The sequence below is a fragment of the Macaca nemestrina genome, chromosome 7 (assembly GCF_043159975.1).
Source record: "Macaca nemestrina isolate mMacNem1 chromosome 7, mMacNem.hap1, whole genome shotgun sequence".
In the NCBI taxonomy this organism is placed as follows: domain Eukaryota; kingdom Metazoa; phylum Chordata; class Mammalia; order Primates; family Cercopithecidae; genus Macaca; species Macaca nemestrina.
In genome coordinates, this window is record NC_092131.1 from 129,651,635 (window position 1) to 129,675,438 (window position 23,804).

Sequence of the window (23,804 nt, forward strand, 5' to 3'; positions counted from 1 at the left end):
ATCAGTGTTTCTGGAGGCATAGCATTTTGTTTTACTCTTCGTTCCACATTTTAAAAATTACATTCCTTGCATTTTTAATTAAGTAAAAGGGCTGAGAAAGGTAACTTTTCTTCCTTTATGTTTAAAAAACAAACCAACTCTAAGTCTGTGAAGTTTCAGATACAAAATCATCCTGAAATTACCATGACATAACTAACAACAATTCTGCCAGAATTAAGGATAGAGAGGAAAACCTGTAACTATCAGGAAGCACAACTATTTATCTGAAACAACAGGTAGCCTTGGGAAGGTATCAACTATGAATTTTAGAAGCAAATAACTTTGGATATAAGGAGGAAGTGTGTGCATGGCTAATAGAAAAGGCAGAGAAAAGCAGTTATTAATCGAGAGTAGCAAGTCTACCCAATCAGTGAGCAAACTGAGAGGTCCACCAGACATTAATTTTAATGAGGTTACTCGAGATTTCCCCTTTCTTCAAGCATTCCAGGAATCAGATGGAGGAAGATAGGGTAACATCATCTTTATCAAATATTTGCAAACGTTATGCAGATAGCTGGAAAAGCCTGTGCATGGTGAATGGAAGAGATATCACATAAAACCGAATAACTGTCTCATAATATTTAGGTCTTAAATGAAGTTAGGCCTTGATCTGCTTCCAGCCAGTTGATCTCTTAATTATGTAGGCTGTGCAACAAGTTTTTGGTTCTGTTTTATAGTTTTCTTCCCTGCATTCCTCTAGATTTAATATATTCTTGATTTGTTTTACAGATCACTGCTTTTCCTCCAGAAAAAGCCAATGTGGATAAGGGAGACTAAAGGAAATTAATTATGTACCAATAAGAAAAGTCTTACTTGAACCTTGTGTGTAATAAATGTTCAAATAAGTTGGTTATAAGGTTTTGGTGTACAATTTCAAGGTATTTTCATAGAACATATTGCTCTCAAGTCAGGGTTAAAGTGAAACGTTCCATGGGGATAACACAGAGGATGATATTCTTTCAGGAAAAAGAGTATTAAGCTTTCCTCTACCAGGCATCTTCCCTCAGGCACTGAGATTGCAGCCATCCAACAAATGGGGAAGGGCAGAAAGAGGAGCCTTCAAAAGTCACAAATATACTTCAATAGTTACTTTTTAGCAAGTGTGGCAATGAGATCTTTCCATTCTCCCCTCTTCTTTGTGATGTATGTAGGGGTGAGTAGCTGTAGCAGTGATTCTGTCTGTTGCCTAAAGAAGTTCTGACACAAGGCCTCAGTGTTACATATCACGTACATCCCACAGTCATAGCTGTTTTGTTGGGCAGGGGCTTTCTCTTCCACAAAGGCCAGTTTGTCTCCTTTTCTGCCTAAGAAAGCTTCCAGTTTCTCTGCTACCTGCTTCGCGTGGACTGAGTTGCTCCTGCTATGGGAATCATAATGAAAAAAGCTATTTTTATCTCGGAGGTAGACCAATAAACTCCAGTGGGTTCCTCCGGCTGCCTGGTTGGAGTTATCATTGATGGCTAAAAATACAACTCTCTTGTGGGGGAGGTCCAGTGGTTCAAGGAACATGGCGATCTCTGCTGGGTTGCTAGTGCACTTGATGAACTGGGTGACTTCAGGGCTGATGAAACTGACATCATCAGAGCAGTCATGAAACTGACTGTTGGCAAAGTACTCAAAGGCAAACCCAATAATATGGTCATTGAGCCAGCTTGGCGGATCCAATAGTGAGACATCTGATTGCCGCAGCAGACTGTCCATGTAACTCAAGACTACGGGGTCCATCTTGTACTGATGAGGGCTGCTCAGAAATTCCAGAAGCTGAACAAGAGCCAGAAGACAATAATACTGTCAATAAATACCTGACTGTAAAATGGGGCTGGAAAATAGTAGTTACTTTTATAGGTTGTGGTAAAGAAATACACAGTTGACCCTTGGACAAGGTGGGTTTGATCTGTGCAGATCTACTTACACATGGATTTTCTTCCGCCTCTGCCACCCCTGAGACAGCAAGACAAATTGCTCCTCTTCCTCCTCCTCTTCAGCCTACTCAACATGAAGATGAGGAGGATGAAGACCTTTATGATGATCCATTTCCACTTAATGAATAGTAAATATATTTTCTTTTCTTCATGATTTTCTTAATATTTTCCCCTAGCTTACTTTATTGTAAGAATGCAGTATATAATACATTTACAAAACGTGTGTTAATTGGCTATGTTATTGATAAGGCTTCTGGTCAACAGTAGGCTACTAGTAGTTAGGTTTTTTTTTTTTTTTCTTTTTTGAGACAGAGTCTCACTCTATTGCCCAGGTTGGAGTGCAGTGGCACGATCTCAGCTCCCTGCAACCTCTGCCTCCTGGGTTCAAGCAATTCTTCTGACTCAGCCTCCTGAATAGCTGGGATTACAGGCATGTGCCACCACGCCCGGCTAATTTTTTTTGTATTTTAAGTAGAGACAGGGTTTCATCATATCGGCCAGGCTGGTCTCGAACTCCTAACCTTATGGTCTGCCCGCCTCAGCCTCCCAAAGTGCTGGGATTACAGGTGTGAGCCACCACGCCCAGTGTATTTAAGTTTTTAGGGAGTCAAATCCTACACCTAGGCCGGGTGCGGTGGCTCATGCCTGAAATCCCAGCACTTTGGGAGGCCAAGGTGGGCAGATCACTTGAGGTCAGGAGTTTGAGACCAGCCTGGCCAGCACGGTGAAACCTCGTCTCTACTAAAAATACAAAAATTAGCCAGGTATGGTGGGACATGCCTGTAATCCCAGCTACTCGAGAGGCTGAGGTGGGAGAATTGCTTGAACCTGGAAGGCGGAGGTTGTAGTGAGCTGAGATCATGCCACTGCGCTCCAGCCTGGGCAACAGAGCAAGACTACATCTCAAAAAAAAAAAAAAAGTTATATCTAGAATTTTGACGGCATAGGGGGTTGGCACTCCTAGCCCCTGTGTTGTTCAAGGGTCAACTGTAACTATAAGAATTTCTAGCTTATGTGCTGCATGTAAACAATTAGAATGAAAACTGGAAAATTGCCATGTACACAGTAAGCATGAATTTTAAATATCCTCTTGAAGCACAGAAATTGGTTAAAATTATAGCTAATGTTTTACCAAACAATATACCATTAACTGTATTATTTGGCTCCTTAATGAATATGCATAATAACAAATTATATTAAAGATAAATGCAAAGAATCTAAAGAAAAAAGTTACTAATTATCAAGGGAAATAGTTTCCATTTCAACGTTAATTTTCTTCTCTCTCTTTTTTTTTTTTTTTGAGAAGGAGTCTCGCACTGTCAACCAGACAGGAGTGCAGTGGCGCGATCCTGGCTCACTGCAAGCTCCACCTCCCGGGTTCACGCCATTCTCCTGCCTCAGTACCTCCCAAGCAGCTGGCACTACAGGGGCCCACAATGCCCAGCTAATTTTTTGTATTTTTAGTAGAGACAGGGTTTCACCATGTTAGCCAGGATGGTCTCGGTCTCCTGACCTCGTGATCCACCCACTTCGGCCTCCCAGAGTGCTGGGATTACAGGCATGAGTCACTGTACCCGGCCTCAACATTAATTTTCAAAAGATAAGATAAAAATATTGCTTCTTCCTTCCATAATGGAACGTGACAGTGATTAGGACTGTAGTTAAAAGGAACTGTAACTTTAAAAACAGAAAATCATAAGACTAATAATATAAATGAAATTCATTCCCGATTCTGCCCTGCTATGAGCATGAGTGATATAACATGTGTTTGCCTGTTTCATAGCTTTAGCCTCAAGGGGTATGATAAAGATGACGTAATGTTTACAATATAAGTTAGAACTTCTTTTGACTTCTTTTAAAAGGTAGTATGGGATAAGATTCTGGAAACCTGGGTCTAGTCCTAGTTTTACCACTGATTTGCTGGTATCATCTTGAGCAGTCATTTAAATGACTTTGTCCTTGTTTTTCTAAAAAGGTATATGCCTTTTTTACAGATGGCATATAAAATCATTTAATCATTTTGTATGCCATCTGTAAAAAAGGCATATACCCACCTTACATACCCTTAAAATTATTTAAGACCAAATAATTTTACCTGAAAGAAACTAAAAGAGTTTAAAAAGTTGTATAGTACTATTTATCAATTAGATGACATTAGTAAGATAATCAGAAAATCTAGATAGAGCTCCAAACCAATCAAAGCAAATGAGGTTTGAAAACAAATATCCGTTAACATTACCTTGTTTAAATAAAAGAATGACTAACTTAGAGCAGAAGCAAGACAAGTTGTGTGATGAAATTAATATGCTTGTGACCCAAAGTGAGACAAGTCTGATGGGTGTGGGATATTTGAGCCTAACAGACTCAACAGAATTAACAGAGAGTTAGGCGTTATGCACTGACCTGGCAGCACAACAATATTTCTGAAAATCACACAGCAACAAACCGTCACATTCAGATTGAGAGTGCAAAACAAAGCCTATTATAAGAAAATAGTAATAATGCTGTAAAAGACAAGACTAGAATTATGACATCAATTTAATCAATTCTGACCATTAGACCAGTTATTTTACCACTTGACTACACTATTGAGCAATAATTTCGTGATATAACCATTTTCGTGTAACAAAATGCTGCAAAAACCTGTATGAAAAATCAATACACCCCTCAAGAAAAAAACCCAAAGTAGATGAAGGGACATCCAACATGGTTTAATGTAGACGCAGTACATCATAATCTGACTACTTGAGAAACAACATAAGGCTGCTTATGAGAAAAAAGAAAAAATATATAATAAGATGGCATGAATTAGGATCTTCTTAAGAAAAAAAGACTAATGGAGAGACATAAACTGGAGCCAAGAATGAAGTTAATGAGCCACAGAGCACATTTGTTATGAGTGGGCCACAAATTTGGCTCTAAGCTTTTTGGCATCTAACCAGACAAAGTTAAACATTCACAAAGTCCATAAGATAAAAACAAAGCAATTGCTCAGGAGAGGTAAAATAATTCTTTGTATTATGGTCCGATAGTTTTTTCTCAAGAGATTTTCTTTTTTTTTTTTTTTTTGAGACGGAGTCTTGCTCTGTCGCCCAGGCTGGAGTGCAGTGGCCGGATCTCAGCTCACTGCAAGCTCCGCCTCCCAGATTCACGCCATTCTCCTGCCTCAGCCTCCCAAGTAGCTGGGACTACAGGCGCCCACCACCTCGCCCGGCTAGTTTTTTGTATTTTTTAGTAGAGACGGGGTTTCACTGTGTTAGCCAGGATGGTCTCGATCTCCTGACCTCGTGATCCACCCGTCTCAGCCTCCCAAAGTGCTGGGATTACAGGCTTGAGCCACCGCGCCCGGCCAAGAGATTTTCATAAAAGACATGGTGCATCATAACAAATAGTGCCTCACAATATCCTTACAACAGATGAAACAGTTAGATAGGATTGTTTCCTATAATAAGCTTTACTATCTAGCCTTATGGCAAATGGGCACAGATCAATCAAATGAAAGCAATTTGACAGAGGTTAGGTAATCAGCTTGTCGATGTGACTTGATGTAAGAGTTTATGAATATAAAGGCGGAATGACTGCTCCCTGGCTACAGCATCTGTCTCCCATGTCTTTAATAAACACTGCATAGTTGTGAGTGCCAGGTCATATAGCTTGGCAAAAACCCGGAGACTTACTCTCTACACTGCCTGCTGAAATCACACCCACTCTTCAACACCAACCCAACTAGGGAAAGGAGCCTACAAGAAGACTGCCTCAACAGTCAGTCATCTCTCACCTTGAAGGGAATGTCCACAGGCTGGGCTGAGATTTTCTTCAGTAATAGTTTTTGTGTTTTGTCTGTTTGATTTTTAAAATACCCAGCACATAGACAAAATGTTACTTAAGGCCCTAATTCTGTTCCATACAGCATGACAGCAACAGTTTAATTCCAAAAATTCTAATGCAAATATAACTCAACTAGCCTTTAGCCAAACCCATCCTTGGCCAAGAAAAATAACTCTAAACTTCATACTTGAAGACTTGAATTTTAGATTCAATTCTGTTACTCATTGGCTGTGTGATCATAAATAAATTAAATTTCCTTAACTCTCACTTTCCTTTTCTGTAAAGTGAAAATATTTTCTATTTTTATTTTTTATAGTCCATAGTTTTGTTTTGTTTTGTTTTTAACACCTACTATGTCATGAATTCAGCAGCCCAGGCTTCTTTCTATTATTTCTCGCAGTGTGCTTCTCTGAGGCTGGGCACAGTGGGTCACGCCTGTAATCCCAGTACTTTGGGAGGCCGAGATGGGTGGAGCACTTGAGGCCAGGAGTTCGAAACCAGCCTGACCAACATGGCGAAACCTCGTCTCTACTAAAAATACAAAAATTAGCCAGGCGTGGTGGTGGGTGCCTGTAATCCCAACTACTCGGGAGGCTGAGGCAGCAGAAATGCTTGAACGCGGGAGGGGGAGCTTGCAGTGAGTTGAGATCATGCCATTGCACTCCAGCCTGGGCAACAGAGCAAGACTCTTAATCAAAAACAAACAAAAAACAAAAAAGTGTGCTTCTCTGGGTAGAGCAGGCTAGTGCTTCAGGTGAACCCAGGCACCTTTCTCTTTGGCTTCCTTCTTTTTCCGATCATTTTCCTTCACGATTTCAGGAAGCTATCTCTGTTCTCAGAGTGCTTAATGCGCTCAATATGCACGTTAATTCTCTTGGCAAGAATCTTGCCCTTGTTTGTTTACAACAATGCCAACAGCATGCTGGGTATCACTGTAAGCTCTTCCAGTTTGCCATGGTAACACTTGTGGGGCATTCCTTTTTGAATAGTATCCATTCCCTTGATGTCTACAATATCATATTTCTTATAGATTCACATTATGTGGCCAAAGGAACAACTCCATGTTTTTTCCAAGGCCTAGAGAAGATATATTGGATGCCTCTCCTCTTTCCCTTTGTGTTAGTCATTTTGGCGAATTACTGGAAGATGGTGTTTTGGGCCAAAAGGCAGTATTTTTTATTTTTATATTAAAGACAGGGTTTCACTCTGTTGCTCAGGCTGGAGCACAGTGGTGCGATCATAGCTCGGAGCAGGCTCAAACTCCTAGGTTCAAGCGAGTTTCCTGCTTCTGCCTCCAGAGTAGCTAGGACTGCAGGTGCGTACCACCATGCCTGGCTAATTTTTAAATTTTTGTAGATACAGAGTCTCACTTTGTTGCCCAGACTAGTTTCAAACTCCCGAGCTCAAGTGATCCTCCTGCCTGTGCCCCACAAAATGTTGGGAATACAGGTGTGAGCCACTGTGCCCAGCTTAAAGTGAGAATAAGAATACATGACCTTTATCATGTGGTATTTGTCAATATAAAATAAAGAAACATACATAACTAGGATTTTAAAATACAACATAAGGCCAAGGCAGGCAAATTGCCTGAGATTAGGAGTTCCAGAGCAGCCAGGGCAACATGGTGAAACCCCGTCTCTACTAAAATACAAAAAATAAGCCAGCATGGTGGTGGTGCCTGTAGTCCTAGCTACTAGGGAGACTAAGGCACAAGAACAGCTTGAACCCAGGAGGCAGAGGTTGTAGTGAGCCTAGACAGCGCCACTGCACTCCAGCCTGGGTGACCGAGTGAGACTCCATCCAAAAACAACAACAACAACAAAAAAAAAAACAGAAAAAAAACCCCAAGAACAAATAAACAAAAAAAAAAAAGACAAAAAGTGTTCCTAGGTATAAATTATGGCATCAGTAATTTATAACCTAATGACTGATAACTGTAATGTACTTCACTTAACAAATGTTTACTGAGTGTTCTCCTTTGTGCCAGGGGGTGGCAATACAGAATGAGAATGAAATAGTTTCTACCCTTACTGAGCTTAAACCTATTTTGTTATAATGAACATATACTGCATATGCAATTCTTTTAGTCAATAAATACCTACTGAGCACCTAATATTAGGTCCTATGGGAGATACAAAGATGTATAAGGTGGTTTGTAGTCAATGAGATAAGAAATCCATAAGAGGCACACACAGAATGTATGGGAATTCACAAAAAGAATAATCTGGCTAACAGGATGAAAAGGCATGAGTGCTCGGATCAGAAATGGCTTTGAGGAAAGGGGCATAAAAGTGGGCTCTTGAAGGGCAAGTGGAGTTGGATGCATGGGGAAGACAGAGAGGCAAAGAAAGTGCTTTCAAATGTGGAGAGAATCCTGAATAGTCTAGCATGGCTAGAATGAAGTGGGAGTAGTAGGGGTACAGGCAAATATTAGAGGATTCTTAGAAGCTAAGTGGTGACAGACTGAATTGCGGTGAAGGAGTTTGAAATTTATACTGGAGGAAATGGGAGCCATTAATGGCTGGGTCAATGCTTTGGGAAGGTAATAATTCAGCCATAATATATAGAACTAATTGGTGGGGGGAAAAATGGAAAGCAGAGCTCAATTAGATTTTTTCTTTTTTTTTTGAGGTGGAGTCTCACTCTGTCGCCCAGGCTGGAGTGCAGTGGCGCGATCTTGGCTCACTGCAACCTCTGCCTCCTGGGTTCAAGCGATTCTCCTGTCTCAACCTCCCGAGTAGCTGGGATTACAGGTGCCTGGCACCATGCCTGGCTAATTTTTGTATTTTTAGTAGAGATGGGGTTTCACCATGTTGGCCAGGCTGGTCTCGAATTCCTGACCTCAGATGATCCACCCGCCTCAGCCTCCCCAAGTGCTGGGATTACAGGCATGAGCCACTGTGCCCGGCCCAATTAGATTTTTATTGCAAGTAAAGGTAGGAGGTAATGACCTAAAGCAGGAGAAATGATAGTAGGAATGTGGAGGAATAGATATTGTAGACAGAGCATCAATAAGACTCAATAAGTGATCAGAGGAGGGTAGATAAAAAAGAATTATGAGGCCAGGAGGCGGAGGTTGCAATGAGCTGAGACTGTGCCACTTGCTTCCAGCCTGGGGGATAGAGTGAGACTCCGTTTCCAAAAAAAAAAAAAAAAAAAAAAAAAAAAAGAATTACGAAATGGTCTGAAGGTTTCAGTTGGGGTGAGTGAGACGATGATAATAATATTATCAATGAGGTGGGAGAAAAGGAGACGGAAGGGGACCTTAGCAAAAAACCAGGAGCCATCTAGAATCATTTATGAATATTTCTTTTCTATGTAGTGAGTACTGTGCCTGGCATATCAGAAGTGCAATAAATGTTTGCCAGATGAATGAAATATTTTTAAAGGGAAGTCAGAAAATCTAGATTATGGGAAAAAAAGAAATAAGGCCACTTAAGATTTCTGTATTCTTTGTAATATCCTTATTCTCTGGTTTTGTGTTTTGCCTGTTATCCTTTATTGTTCTGTTGTTACTAGTAAATTTGTTCAGAGTTAAAAGATCTGTGTACTTGGTCTTGGTGGATGGTAAGCAAGACTAGGGGAAGGGCAAGAAAGGTGAGTGAACTGGGGAGCCAATGACCTCCTCATAGTTCTATTTGTAAAATCTTACCAAATATATTATAGCTCTATGTTTTGGGGCTAGGAAGTCTTGGGTCTAGGCTCTGACTTTGCCACTTACTATTTAAGTGATCGTGGGCAAGTTATTCATCCTCTTTCTGGGCCTCATTTTCCTCATCTGTAAGATTAGGTAGTAATAACATAATCACAGGTTGTTACACGAATTAAAAACATGAGTGAAAACACTCAGCACGTTGTCTGGTCTACAGTAGACTCTCAAAAAAAGTTAGTTTCCTTCCCTGTTCCCTATATTTGAGGTGGCAATAATGGACCCCAAAGATTTCTTGAAAATAAAGCACTTGTCTCTTTACATAAAGCCACAAAGTGATCAAAGATGAAACTAGCCATGGCATGACTCTGCTCTTGTGCTTTATCTTTGGCATAAGGAGAGCAAATGTGAAATCCAGGGAAAATTGTTCTCTCAATATGAGTGAAGCAATGATGTTAATGTATTGTTAGTATACACAAATCCTGTGATTACAGGGGTTAGTTTATTGTATCTTCCGACTTCTTTTTGTTTTGTTTTGTTTTTTTGTTTTTTGAGACGGAGTCTCGCTCTGTCGCCCAGGCTGGAGTGCAGTGGCGCGATCTTGGCTCACTGCAAGCTCCACCTCCTGGGTTTACGCCATTCTCCTGCCTCAGCCTCCTGAGTAGCTGGGACTACAGGCGCCCGCCACATTTTTTGTATTTTTAGTAGAGACGGGGTTTCACCGTGGTCTCGATCTCCTGACCTTGTGATCCACCAGCCTCGGCCTCCCAAAGTGCTGGGATTACAGGCGTGAGCCACCGCGCCCGGCCGTATCTTCCGACTTCTGTAACTAAATGAAGCTAATATTGAATTCATTAACTTTTTTTTCTTTTGAGATGGAGTTTTGCTCTTTTTGCCTAGCCTGGAGTGCAGTGGCATGATCTCAGGTCACTGTAACCTCTGCCTCCCAGGTTCAAGCAATTCTCCTGCCGGAGCCTCCCGAGTAGCTGGGATTACAGGCGCCCACCACCATGCTTGGCTAATTTTTTATATATATTTTTTTAGTAGAGGCGGGGTTTCACCATGTTGGCCCGGCTGGTCTCGAACTCCTGATCTCGGGTGATCCACCACCTTGGCCTCCCAAAATGCTGGGGTTATAGGTGTGAGCTACGGCACCTGGCCAGATTAACTTTTAACTGGAGGTGTTACTGCTGTTTCAGTCTGGATTTTTTTTTTTTTTTCTTTTTTTGAGACAGGGTCTCACACTCTGTCACCCAGGCTGGAGTGCAGTGGTGCAATCATGGCCACTGCAGCCTCGACCTCCTGGGCTTAAGTGATCCTCCTGCCTTAGCCTCCTGAGTAGCGGGGACCACAGGTGCCTGTCACCACGCCTGGCTAATTAAAAAAAGGAAAAAATGTGGCCGGACGCAGAGGCTCATGCCTGTGATCCCAGCACTTTGGGAGGCCGAGGTGGGCAGATCACCTGAGGTCAGGAGGTCGACACCAGCCTGACCAACATGGAGAAAGCCGGTCTCTACTAAAGAAAAAAAAATACAAAATTAGCTGGGCATGGTGGCGCATGCCTGTAATCCCAGCTACACGGGAGGCTGAGGCAGGAGAATTGCTTGAACCTGGAAGGCTGAGGCAGGAGAATCGCTTGAACCCGGGAGGTAGAGGCTGTGGTGAGCTGAGATCGCACCATTGCACTCCAGCCTGGGCATCAACAGCAAAACTGACTGAAAAAAAAAAAAAAACATTTGTAGAGATGAGGTCTCACTATGCTGCCCAGGCTGGTCTTGAACTCCTGGGCTCCAGTGATCCTCCTGTCTAGCCCTCCCAAAGTGCTGGGATGATAGGCGTGAGCTACCTCACCCGGACTCAATCTGGATTTTTAATGAATGGAAATGCTTAAAAATACTAATTTACAATGGCTATTAATGATAATTGTCTATTTTGTATAAGTATTTATTTTATGGGATTAAAATATATATTAGAGTCTTAAATTAACAAGCATTTTATATGGTATACAGCAATTCTCAAAACTTCAGGGAAAATAAGCCTGTTGGCTATTGAATTAAGTAGTGCTCCAGATAAATTTGTTTTACTGAAAACATACTTCTCCAGAATTGTGACCTTTACTCATTTTTTTCTAATTATTCAGTAAGAGTTCCTTAAAAAAAGAGAGAGAGAAACAGCCTCATTCAAGTATGTTTTTTAAAAACATTACAAAGTAAGTGCAGATTATAAAAGTCAGTTGTTTCTAAATGCAATTGCCTTCCTCACTCCCTTTGGCTACGATTTTAAGTTGTACCAAACTACAAATGCTCAGAGACGCATCTATGCTTCTCTAAATGGATACATGCCCATGTGCCAGCAGATAGCAACAAAGTCCAAGAAACAAACACAAGTTAATCACAGAGCATCTTCCTAGAGCTTTAATTTGACCAACTTTAGGGGAAAGAGCTAAACAACTTAATCATTGACTTAAAACATTTAAATCAGCAACTAAAAATATTTTAATTATTAACATAAACTTGGGCATAAAATGCAAAATCAGCATGAAATTTAAAAATAAAATATGAGAGTCTCATAGAACTTTTGCAACTGTGGCAGGCAATTTTTTCTGTTTCATTCAGTTTCCTCTGTTGGCTTGGATACTTCAGGGGAACAGTCTAATAACTACTTACAGCTGATGTGTTTGTGACATAAACCTCAAATTCTTAGGAACCAGATTCCCTAATAATAAAGGAATGAGCACAAGCTTATGCTTTAGCAGCTTAAATGTGTACAGGAGAGAAACATTTATTAAAGCAAATTTATTCATTTGGTTAAAATATATTTACTGATGTCTTATGTGTCCCAATTTTGCCTGCCATAATCAGACTGAAAACTGAACCTGGTTACTATATAATGGATTACAGACATCATTCAAGAGTTAGTTTTTTTCTTTCTCTCTCTCTCTCCTCTCTGTTTTTTCTTCTTACCTTCCTCTCCCCCTCTCCCCTCTCCCTTTCTTTCCTTCTTTGAAAACGTCTCACTCTGTTGCCCAGGATGGAGTGCAGTGGCACAGTCATAGCTCACTGCAGCCTTTAACTGATGGGCTCAAGTGATCCTCCCATCTTGACCTTCCAAGTAGCTATATGCACTATAGGTGCATACCACCATGTCTGGCTAAGTAAAAATTTTTTTAAAAATAGAGGCAGGGTCTCCCTGTGTTGTCCAGGCTCATCCCAGAGTTTTCTACTGTCTTCACACCTCACATCCAATTGACAACGAGTCCTGTTGATTCTATAGCCTAAATGTTCTAAATCTGTCCAGTGCTTTCCATCTTCACTATTATTACCTTAGTCAAATCTATCACCATTTCTTTCCTGACCTAGCCTAAGAGGTCTCCTATTTATACTACTGACCCTGCCAATAAATTTTCCATCAAAATAATTGTTTAAACATTTAAATTAGGTCAGGTCTGTTTCCTGCTTAGGACTCTCTAGTAGCTCACTATCATACTCGGAAAAAAATGAAAATTCCGTACCCTAGTTTACAAAACCCTACATGAAAATGTGGCTTCAGCTATTTCTCCAACCTTATCTCCTCCTATCTCCCTGCTTGTCCACTAAGCCCCAGCCACAAAGACTTTCTTTTTATTCCTCAAATACACCAAGCTTTTTCCCTCCTGAGGGTGGTACAAGTTGTGCCTGGACCTTCTAGGAGTTAGCTCCTTCTGTTGGACAGATCTTAGTTTAAATGCCACTAAGTCACAGAGGTCTCAGGGCAGCCAAAATAAAGAGGCCACCAGTTACTATCACTCTAATTTCAATTCCTTGAATAGCACTGATGACTATGTGATAGTTTTTAATTTATTTATCGGTTCATATTCTTTTTTCCTCCCCCTGCCTCTTCTCTTTCCCTTTCCAAAACAAGAATGTAAGCTCTATGAAAATAAGACGACAAGGGGCCCTGTCTGCCTTGTTTGCCATTTTAACCCCAGGGCCTAAAACAGTGCTTGTCAGGCAGGTACTCAATAAATAAATGTAGAGTAAATGAATACATGAGTATACAGCTCAACATAATATAAATCAAGTTCGGCAGAGAAATGTTTACATTTACAGAGTCTGGGAAGTGAAAGGGCCTTTACTATCACTTCTAATTTAATTTCCAACTCCATGCAAGAATTCATTTCTGCTCTCAGGGAGAAAGGTGCAGAACCTTGACTTAAAACTAGGGGTGTGGTATTGGAGCAGAAATAGATAAATCAATAGAATAAAAAAATTCATATGTAGATAAGAAATTTTAAATATGATGACGGAGTCTTTACAAATCAATGAGAGTCTGTTCTCGTAGTGTAGTAGAAATCATGTTTGCCTGACAAATCAACAGAGAAATTATGGATTATTCTAGCGTTTTCAGCGTGTTTGTGTGTTCCCCTGAACATTATGTTCCTATAGCAGTGCTGTCCAATAGGACTTCTTGTGACAGAAATTTTCTTTTTTTATTTTTTGAGATGGAGTCTCACTCCGTCGCTCAGGCTGGAGTGTAGTGGCGTGACCTTGGCTCACTGCAACCTCTGCCGCCCGGGTTCAAGTGATTCTCCTGCTTCAGCCTCCCGAGTAGCTGAGATTACAGGCGCCTGCCACTGCGCCTGGCTAATTTTTGTAGTTTTTTAGTAGACACAGGGTTTCACCAGCTTGAGCAGGCTGGTCTTGAATTCCTGACCTCGTGATCCACCCGCCTCGGCCTCTCAATGTGCTGGGATTATAGGCATGAGCCACGGTGCCTGGCCCAGAAATTTTCTTTGATCTGCAAAATGTTCAATACAGTAGCCACTAGCTCCTTGTGGCTATTGAGTTCTTGAAATATGGTCAGTGTGACTGAAGAATTGACTAATTTTAATTAACTAAAATTTAAATAGCCACACGTGGCTAGTGCTAGTATACTGGACAGCTCAGTTCCATAGGCTTTCATAGGTATTTGCTGAAATACCTATGAAGTGAGATTACATGGTTTAAAAAAATAGCTCACACCTATAATCCCAGCACTTTGGGAGGCCGAGGCAGGCAGATCACCTGAGGTCAGGAGCTCGAGACCAGTCTGGCCAATATGGCAAGACCCTGTCTCTACTGAAAAATACAAAAACAAATTGGGCATGATGGTGCGTGCTTGTAATTTCCGTTACTTGGGAGGTTGAGGCAGGAGAATTGCTTGAACCTGGGAGGCAGACGTTGCAGTGAGCCGAGATCACCCCACTGCACTACAGCTTGGGTGACAGAGTGAGACTCCATCTCAAAATAAAGAAATAAAAAAGAAAAAAGATTACATGGTTAATTAAATTAGGGAATGCTAACTCCTAATGCACACACACACACACTAGAAGCTAATGAGACTTTGACGATAAAAAATTTTAACTTTTTTTGGTATGATCTTTTCCCAAACTTATTTGACCATGAAATCCTCTTTCTTTTTTTGGAGGAATATCTAATAGTACTTTTATTATCTGTGTATTGAAGTATGGGATATGCTTGCTGGATTTTTTAATAAGTAGCGTTGGCACAACTTGTTAACTATTTGATTAAAAAAGTAAAGAGTTTTACCTCATACCTTATATCAAATTACATTTTAGATAGAATACAAATTTAAATATTAAAAAGTTAAAAAAATTGTTAGAAAATATTAGTTAATACACTTACATGGCTGGTCAATAAACACATGAAGAGACACTGGACATCAGAGTAGTAATCAAATAAATGCAAGTTAAAATTTCTTTTTTTTACCTGTCGAGTTAGCAAAGATGAAGAAAACTAATAAAAACTAGCATTGCTGAGAGATTATGGGAAATGAGTAAATGATGCCTCATTTTGATAGGAGTGTCATACATGCAAGCGTTTTCAAGGGTAATTTGCCATTATATTGGAATTCTTAAGAAATTTATATATGTAGGTATTATACTTTCATACATTTATCTTAAGGGAAACATTAACAATGTGTGCAAAAATTCAACAAGTCACATGGCAGTATTTATAACAGAAAAACTGGAAACAACCTGGAGTTCAAAAAAGGACTGGTAAATTAAATAACAGGGTTTCCACATGATGGAATAGTTTTCAGCCATTACATATAATATTATCAATACAAATTTATTAACAGAAAAATGTTCATAATGTGCTTTGATATAAACATCTGTATATGATAAAAATACACACAAAAATAATCAAGAACGATATCCATCAAGTGTAAATATCATTTTAAGAAATAGGATTAATACTTTTTTGCCTTTTTCCTTCTACCTTTTGATACTGTGCTTTAATTTTTCCCCTTCTCTTAATAATGAACACATAATTAGTAAATACAGTGATTTCACTGAAGAGGAAGAAAAGATGTACCAGTTCCCACTCTTACAATGACATAAAGTATTTCCATTTTTTCAACTTCTGAGTCTTACTTCTGTCCTCTGGATAAAACAGGTAAATCTAATCTCTTTTCCATAAATGTTCAAACACAAATATTTAAAAATAATTTGATATTTACTAAAATTAGAAGATTATGTCCAACTTCTAATGTCTGATTCAACTTGCACTTTCACAAAAGGAATCACATCCAAGACCAAATATGCTTTTTATGGCAAAAATATTTTCAGGAAGGAAGTTCATGGCTTTTTTTTGGGGTTTCAATTTCCCCCCAATTAAACATTTCCTTTTAAAACTAAGCCTAAGTCATCTGGAGATCTGTATAACGTGGCATGTAAGAATGACCATCAAGATTTATTATATTACCCTCTTGAGTACACAGATTAGATTTTACTCATCCTTCTACCTTCAGTGCCTGACAAACTAGAGTTTTAATAAATAAATATTTTTCCTGAGGGAGCAAAATACGGAAGTGAAACGTATCTTGAAAAACTCAGGAAAACACAACACTGTTATAAATGTAAGAAATATTCTCAATTGTATAAATGAATTATGAATTTAAACAACATTCCTGTAACATCAATATTTCACAGAGGAATTCAGCTCTCAAAGTACAAAATCCACTTGGTGTGACGATGATGCTTGGTAACTCTACTGCTATAAATTCCACTTTATTCCGCCTGGGGCCAAGGAGATAAAACAGGTGACTTTTTAGGATTTCATCTAACACCAAGGCTCTCCATTTATTGCTCTGGAACTAGGCACAGCGATCAATGGCTAAGATGTCATTGACCATGAAAATAATTTTATTCCTGGTCTACCATTTCTACCTCAAGAGTTCCATTTGTAGGCTGGGTGTGGTGGCTCATGCCTATAATCCCTGCACTTTGGGAGGCCAAGGTGGCTGGATCACCTGAGGTCGGGAGTTCTAGATCAGCCTGACCAACATGGAGAAACCCTGTCTCTACTAAAAATACAAAATTAGCCAAGCGTGGTAGTGCACAACTGTAAGCCTAGCTACTCGGGAGGCTGAGGCAGGAGAATCGCTTGAACCCGGGAGGTGGCGGTTGTGGTGAGCCGAGAGCACGCCATTGCACTCCAGCCTGGGAAAGAAGAGCAAAACTCTATTTCAAAAAAAAAAAAAAAAAAAAGTTCCATTTGTAATTGTGTCACAGTTTTTGTCCTCAATATAAACCTGGTGGATACCAAGTTTTTCTTGTGGTGACTTAGTTTTGCTTCAAATTTTCTGAGAAATGACTTTATACAATTGCAAACTTTGAAATGACTAGGAGTGAGGGCCAGGTGTGGAGAGGCCATTAGAATTAATAAGACATCTGTGTAAGATAATATTTTATAAAGGTGTAGATAGAACTTTATTTTAGTACATGTGGTAACAAAGTCTGATAAGGAGTGGTTAAGCTAAAGCCACGATTTACCTCATTTCACAGATAATCACTGTGGTCAGCACATGGCAGCTCTATGCAAACACACTATTTGAAAGAACATAAAAAAATATGATCTTTTAATCTCATTTGTTCTGAGGATTTCAAATCCTGGCAAGTTACTTTTCTCATAGATAGTTAAAAGGTAAATTGTCATTACAAATTGCTCATTAGTGGGTTTCAAAAATGTGCCTGGCACATAGTAGAGGTTCAATAAATATCTAATGAATGAATGAGTAATGAATCACACCTCTTTGAGAGTTTTATTCACTGGCCGTCAGGGAAAGCAAGCCTAAGGTTTTCAAACAATAACACAGATGCTCAAAATGGTAACTACAGTTGGTACAAATTTTTTGGGATCAAGACAATGATCCAGTGCTTATATAAGTTGATTGTGGAGTAAGCCATTTAATTGGGAGCCAGAGAAAGGAACTCTCAGAAATTTTCTGTAAGTAATAAAAATCATTAAAAAGCCTCATAAAAGTATTATTTCTGATTTCAGATAGACCCACTCCTCCTCCTCCTGCAAAACGTATCAGATAGCTGAACCTCAAGTTCTGCATAAACTTGATTTTTCGTATCACCACCCAGATGGCCTCCAATTATTTGATGGACAGAAAGTCACTATAGGCTAGTCACGCTGAAGAAGGTGGTAATGGTGGCCTCTCTGAGAACCTAGTTCTGGAAATTAATTTTATAGGACTCATTTGGATCAGTAATACCTGAACCCCAAATTCAATTCTTTAGAATACGTTTAAAAAGTACATAATTTGGGTACTAGCTGGATTTGAGCAGTAAGTTTTTATAGTCTGGTATTGATCAGTTTCGAAGGAGATGGGCTGCCTGGGCCTTGAAGACTTTCCGTTCTTTGCTAATGTGTTTAAACTAAACTTCTTTCCCATCCAAGAAGTTTAAGGAATTGGCAGAGAGAGAGGAGTTCTGACTTTTAAAAGTCAGAAATGTAGGACTCACAGGTATAGATGGAATTTGACTGAAGGCCTTGGCAAGATCTGTGAACTTATGGTAAGGCCATTGCTTTATTAGAAGTACTAACAATATCATTTATAATTCAAAAGACTGGACTAGCCTCTTGACCACATAAAATGTTAACTGACTTCCACACTGGGGTATATATTCCTGTTGAAAGGTATGCAATTTATTCCAATGTATGTTACTCTAGCCTGGTCAGCACATTGTGGAAATAAAGGAATTTAGCAGACTCTCTAGAGATCACCTCAAGATTTTTTTTTTGAGACAGGCTCTTTCTCTGTCACTCAGGCTGGAGTGCAGTGGCATGAACACTTCAGCCTCGACCTCCTGGGCTCATGTAATCCTCCTGCTTCAGTCTCCCATGTAGATGGGACCACAGGCAGGCACCACTATGTCTGGCTAATTTTCTTCTTCTTTTTTATATTTTTTTGGAGAGACAGGGTCTCACTTTGTTGCCCAGGCTGGTCTTGAACTCCTGGGCTCAAGTGATCCTCCTGCCTCAGCCTCCCCAAGTCCCGGGATTACAGGCCTGAGCCACTGCACCTGGCCCAAGATTCCGTTTTTTAAAAATTAACTTATTGGTCTAGTCTCTTCATTCCTATCTTCTCTTTAGATGATCTAACCTGCACATTATTCTAGATTTTCAAACGGAACTTTAATCACATTATTCTACTCCAAAAATTTTAACAACCCTCCATTGTCTACCAAATTAACTACAAATTATAGCCTGGCATTCAATGATTTCCACAAAAATAGCCCCAATCTACCTTTCCTGATTTATTTTCTGGTATTGCTCTCACAGATATATACATCCACAAGCTTAGTCCCTCTGCAGGCCCCGGTTATTAGGAAACAGTGGGATAGTACTGGTTGCTGCCCCAGAGGTAAAGGAGACACAGAAGAAAACAGCCAGCTTCTCATCCCAGCAGAGAGGCTGGGAAGTGAACACTGCTTCATCATTTTTCTGAAACATAGATTTGATGTCATGCTCTAGATTAAAACCATTACACTGAGATATTTTTAAACTTAGGATCCATAGACCAGGATGTGGCTAGAATATCAGGGTTCTGTGAACTTAGACTGGGAAAACAATTTGTTTTCAATAATCAGTAGCTGAAATTTAGCATTTCTTCAATAAGTGTGGACCATAAACTACAGTATTAGCATTCTCTTTTTTTATCAATAGAAATCTGATATTTTCACATCACATTAAAGTTGCTGCAGGCATTTCAAAATATATAGTCATCATTACTTAGAAATTATATAATTAGACCTGCTGCCGGATTTTATTTGATGCATAAAGTGCATATATATCACACATTTAATATTTTAAAAACTTAAAAAAATTAGTTTACTTTATATTAGTATGTATTCTATTTTATACATTTAAGAACATTTTTCTGAGACTAAGTCTATAAGCTGGACTGCCAACGAGGTCCACTGGGTAAAAGAGGTTAAGAACCTTTTTTGTACTTATCAATTGTTTCTAGTATCATATATAATCTAAACTCTTCACCATGGAATTCAAGGCTCCTCATAATCTGTTCACACCCACTTTATCATCTTCATCTCTGTCCCACCTCTACTCTCCATGCTATGCTCTAGCTATACTAGACAACAATAACTCGTTCTTATCTGGGTCAGATAGACAGGTTTTTGGATTAACCCTAGTTAATACATAGCAGCCATACACTGTCTTGGTCTTTACCTCATACAGCTTCTCTGCCTGCTAATTCTTTGTTTAAAGGCCTAGTTGTCCCTAATACGGTAATTTTCGATCCTAATAGAGCTGTATTTTAAATATCTTTATATCTCATTACTAATTTAAATGATAAATAACAAAAAGATTCTAAATTGGCAAGGCACTGTATGTAGTAATCTCACGGGAGTAGATGTTGGTCTTTGCATCTCATAAATTGGCTTAGCTCTGGATGTTGGTCTCTGCATCTCATAAATTGGCTTAGCTCTGATCATTTTTGGGGACAGATTTGGGGATGGCCTTTGAGCGGTAAGGCTGGAGACAACAGCTGACTAATTCTGGATGGAAGGGAAAGGGAGAGCAAAGAGACGAGTAACTAAGTTGGATCTGATAAACACTGAGGAATGAACAGTGCTGAAGGGAAAGGCAAGAGTGGCTCCTTCTCCCATTTCCCAGACCAGTTATTCAAAACATAACGGCACTCAAGTTTCTCATTCCATCTCCAAGCCTCTCCATAGTTAAATGACCTCCATCTTAATGTTACAGAGCCAACTCCCTCAACTTCTCTCTAGTTTAGTGGGTCTCAATCTTTAGCATTAGAGTCACCTGTGGAGCTTTAAAACAGTACTGACACCTGGCAAAACACAGAATTTAATTGGTCTAGAGTGGGGCAACAGTATTGGTTTTAACAGTTTCCCAGGTGATTCAAATGCACATACAAGGTTGTTTTCCACTAGTGCTCTCGATCTTGTAAATTAGCCTCCCTCACCCTCGAAGAGTCCACTTCTCGGTTTCGTGTACACTTTTGAGTCTTCTACCTAAACAGAAAACATTCCTGAGGGCCATATTCTCGTTCCTCATTTCCCTCACTTTATAATGATGCTTCTTTAAAGGGAAGTCTACAGTACGGTTTCCATCAGATTTTACTTTTCTTTTGACTCTTTCAAACCACCACTGTCACATGCTTTTGCACCCGTTATTCTCTCTTTTACCTCCTCTCTTATTTCTTTGACCAGGTACTGGATTACTAGTCTTTTAACACAGTCCTCTAAAAGTGACCCAAAAGTCACCTTGGAAAGGGCTTCCTCACGTTCTCCTCCTACACAACCTGGGACCCCTCTTCTGTGCGCAGACAGCATCCCGTGCATTTTTCTCAATTATCACTTTATTGTACTACTACTGCGGATTCTCTCACGGTCTCCTATATAAAAGCACTTCAAAAAGCTGAGACTATTTCATTCGCCTCTGACATTCTGGAACCCAAGACATGGAAACCACTCAGTGAAAAAGTCTGAGGAATGAATGGAAACGAAGACTTGGAAACGGAGGTCGGGGCGGGGACAATGAGGGTGGGTGGGAGGAGAGAGCGTGCGTGTTTGAAAGGGGGCGGGGGCTGTGACCGGCGGCGCTGAGAATCCAGGTCCAGAATCGGGAGGGAGCACGGATACGCCAGAATCTGAGTTGAGTGGGGAAGCGATCCACTGCCGGGACAAACTGAGACAAACCAAAGTGGGGAGGAGGCTTCTTACCTGCCTCGGGCCTCACCACCCCAACCAGCCTTCAGACACCTCTGTGTTGGCCGGAAATCGACAGCTACGGTCGCAAACCCAGAGGTTTCTTCCCCAACCTTGCGACATCCCTCTCCAGTACAGGGAGAATCTAAGGCAGAGTTCCCCGCTCTGCCGTAAGGTGAGGAAGAAAAATTTGGGCGGGGAGGCCTGGGGCCTAGGAAATGGGGCGTGTCCGCGCAAGCGCACGCTGTACTCTCCGGTGGCGTCACGTGCGGGGGCGGGACCGGGCGGGACCGGGCGGGGCCGACCCAGGCTGGCAGTAGGGGGCGTGGGAGGTAAGTGCGCGCGCGCCTGCTCGCCTGCAGCCGTGGAGTCGCGCGGGGCGGGGTTGCGTGCGCGGGGTCGGGGGCGCGCGGCCGAAGCGGACAAGGGACGCGGCGACGGTTGACTGTGGCTGTTGAGAGAGTACAGGACAGTCAGGACCGCGAGAGGCGGCGACGGAGGCAGTAGCTGCACCGGCAGAGGCGGCCGCTGGCAGCAGTTGACGCGGCGGTCCAACGCGTGCTCTCTGGGCGGGGTGCAGCGGGGGATGTGCCTGCCCAGGCCGGGCGGAGTCTCTCTGACAGGGCGGGGGATGCGCAGCGGCCGCTCGCCCGGACCCTGAGGCTGCGGGGTCCACCCTCCCGGAACCGTCCGACCCTCGGTGGCCTCGGCCTCCTCTGCCATCTCCCGCCCGACCCTGGGGCGGAGGGTGGGAGGCAGCTTCCGCCGAAGAGGAGGGGGCTGCGGTGGCCACCGCGGCGGAGCCCGAGGTAAGACCCGCCCAAGCGCTCAGCGGCCCTGCAGCCCGTCCTGGCCCACGTCTCAGCCTTGCTATTTGGCTCCGGTCGGGCCGCCCCGCCCCGTCCCAGCGGAGACGCCCCGCGAGCGGGTCTGAGCCGAGCCTCCCAAACACCAGATCACGGCCCCGGATCCCCAGTAGACCCCACCCCCCGTATCTTCCATTGGCCGGACACCATTCCGGTCCTCCAGCCTCCCCGGAGATTCTGTCACGGTCCCCCCAATCCAGCAGACCCCATTAGAACCCCTCAGAGTCTCTCAGGACTCCTAATGGAGCTTCCAGACTCCGTTACATCCTCCCTTGGGCTGACCTCATTACAGTTCCTGAGACAAAGTCTCGACCGCCCCCTAACCCATTGCGTCCCCCAGCTGCCCCTCGCCCTACCCTTTTTAATAGACCCCCTCCCAGCTCGCTCATCACCAAGCCGACTAGCGCTAACCCTAGCCATCACGGCTTTGAGATAGCCGCTGTCATGGTGCTCTTACTCCCGGTAGATGTGGTGACAGCCGTCACAGACTTTGGCTTCTCTCCCACCACCGACTGTAGCCTCTCTCACAGACCTCTCCTCAAGCAAACCTTGTTATCTTTCTCCTCAGTCGCGATCCTTTCTTTGGTTGAAAGGGCTTTGCCGTGAAATCCTGAGGGAATATTTGCTTAGCCTAGTGTATTCGCTCCATTGTGACTTAAGGGGACCGACCGAGACCCATGTTTGGAGGGGTTGGGCTGAAAAAAGCGGGAGGCAGAGTGAAGTTATGGAAGCATGGGGCCAGTTGTGTGTGTGCCATTATAAGGTCACAGAGCCTGCGCCTCATCTTGTCTGTTCTGTGTAGAACTGTGAGGTTGTTCAGCTCTGGCGTTTTAGGGACCTCTGTAAGGATTAAATCATGTGGCACTAGTGGATATAACTATGTCGTCTTGTAGTATTACTTCACCTCCTTATCGATTGCTGCAGATACTAGAACTGTTTTTTATTTTTATTTTTAAAGGATGCCAGGGGACTTTTGGATTCACTGTTTTTGGATTTGCTAGAAAAATAAGACTTGTAGCTTTCCTTAATCCCTGAATACTTCGATGTCGGTTTAATAATAAACTTTTGCTGCCTGGTGTTGCTGTCTTGCTTCTCCAAGAAGCAAGTACAGAAATCATGCAGTGTTCACTGAGGTCATTACCAACAACAGCCTTCTCGATAGCAGTAAAATGTTGAATAAAATGTTTGTAGAAGTTGAGCTCCCGAGTTGTCAAGAAAGAAACGTAATGTTCCATCAAATGATCAGTACGTAATTTTAATATTGGTATAAAGATGAAATATAAAGAGGTCTTTGTAGTCATACACACACACACAGTAAAAAATGTTAAAGTAACAGAAGGAGAAAATCACATTAAAATTATAGATAATAACAAGACTTAAAAGCCAAAAGTTTCAGAAGAGTAATGTAGTAAAAAGTTTCTGTTCCGCCTTCATTCTCCAGCCACCCATTTTTCCTCTTTAGAGGCAACCACTAT

At 41.5% G+C, this 23,804-nt stretch overlaps 2 protein-coding genes across 16 annotated transcripts in view; one reads left to right on the forward strand and one right to left on the reverse strand.

The window, feature by feature from the left end:
• Positions 1-426: 426 nt before the first annotated feature.
• LOC105487521 (SUMO peptidase family member, NEDD8 specific) lies at positions 427-23,015 on the reverse strand. 6 transcript variants are annotated; one of them, XM_071101125.1, is made up of 3 exons: positions 22,878-23,013; positions 1,952-2,025; positions 427-1,800 (listed from the first exon to the last, which is right to left on the reverse strand). In XM_071101125.1, exon 3 carries the CDS (start codon positions 1,762-1,764, stop codon positions 1,126-1,128), a length of 639 nt encoding a protein of 212 aa, XP_070957226.1. In that variant the 5' UTR covers positions 1,765-1,800; positions 1,952-2,025; positions 22,878-23,013; the 3' UTR covers positions 427-1,125. The 6 variants fall into 6 exon arrangements, with proteins under 6 accessions (XP_070957226.1, XP_070957227.1, XP_070957228.1 ...); XM_071101126.1 differs by having other exon boundaries at positions 22,787-22,892; XM_071101127.1 differs by lacking the exon at positions 22,878-23,013 and adding an exon at positions 21,479-21,613.
• LOC105487515 (myosin IXA) overlaps positions 21,503-23,804 on the forward strand; it is a 299,768-nt gene continuing 297,466 nt past the window's right edge. For 8 of the 10 annotated variants that reach the window (XM_071101116.1, XM_071101115.1, XM_071101120.1 and 5 more), the window contains exon 1: positions 21,861-22,272. The gene's annotated coding sequence lies outside the window, so the exon portion shown is untranslated. Of the gene's footprint in view, positions 21,639-21,860; positions 22,273-23,804 lie in introns of those variants that run through there. The other 2 variants (XM_071101117.1, XM_011750977.3) reach the window with 2 other exon arrangements.

Excerpts from the sequence above, each read along its gene's own strand:
- LOC105487521 (XM_011750992.3), bottom strand. The coding sequence starts at position 1,764 with ATGGACCCCGTAGTCTTGAGTTACATGGACAGTCTGCTGCGGCAATCA.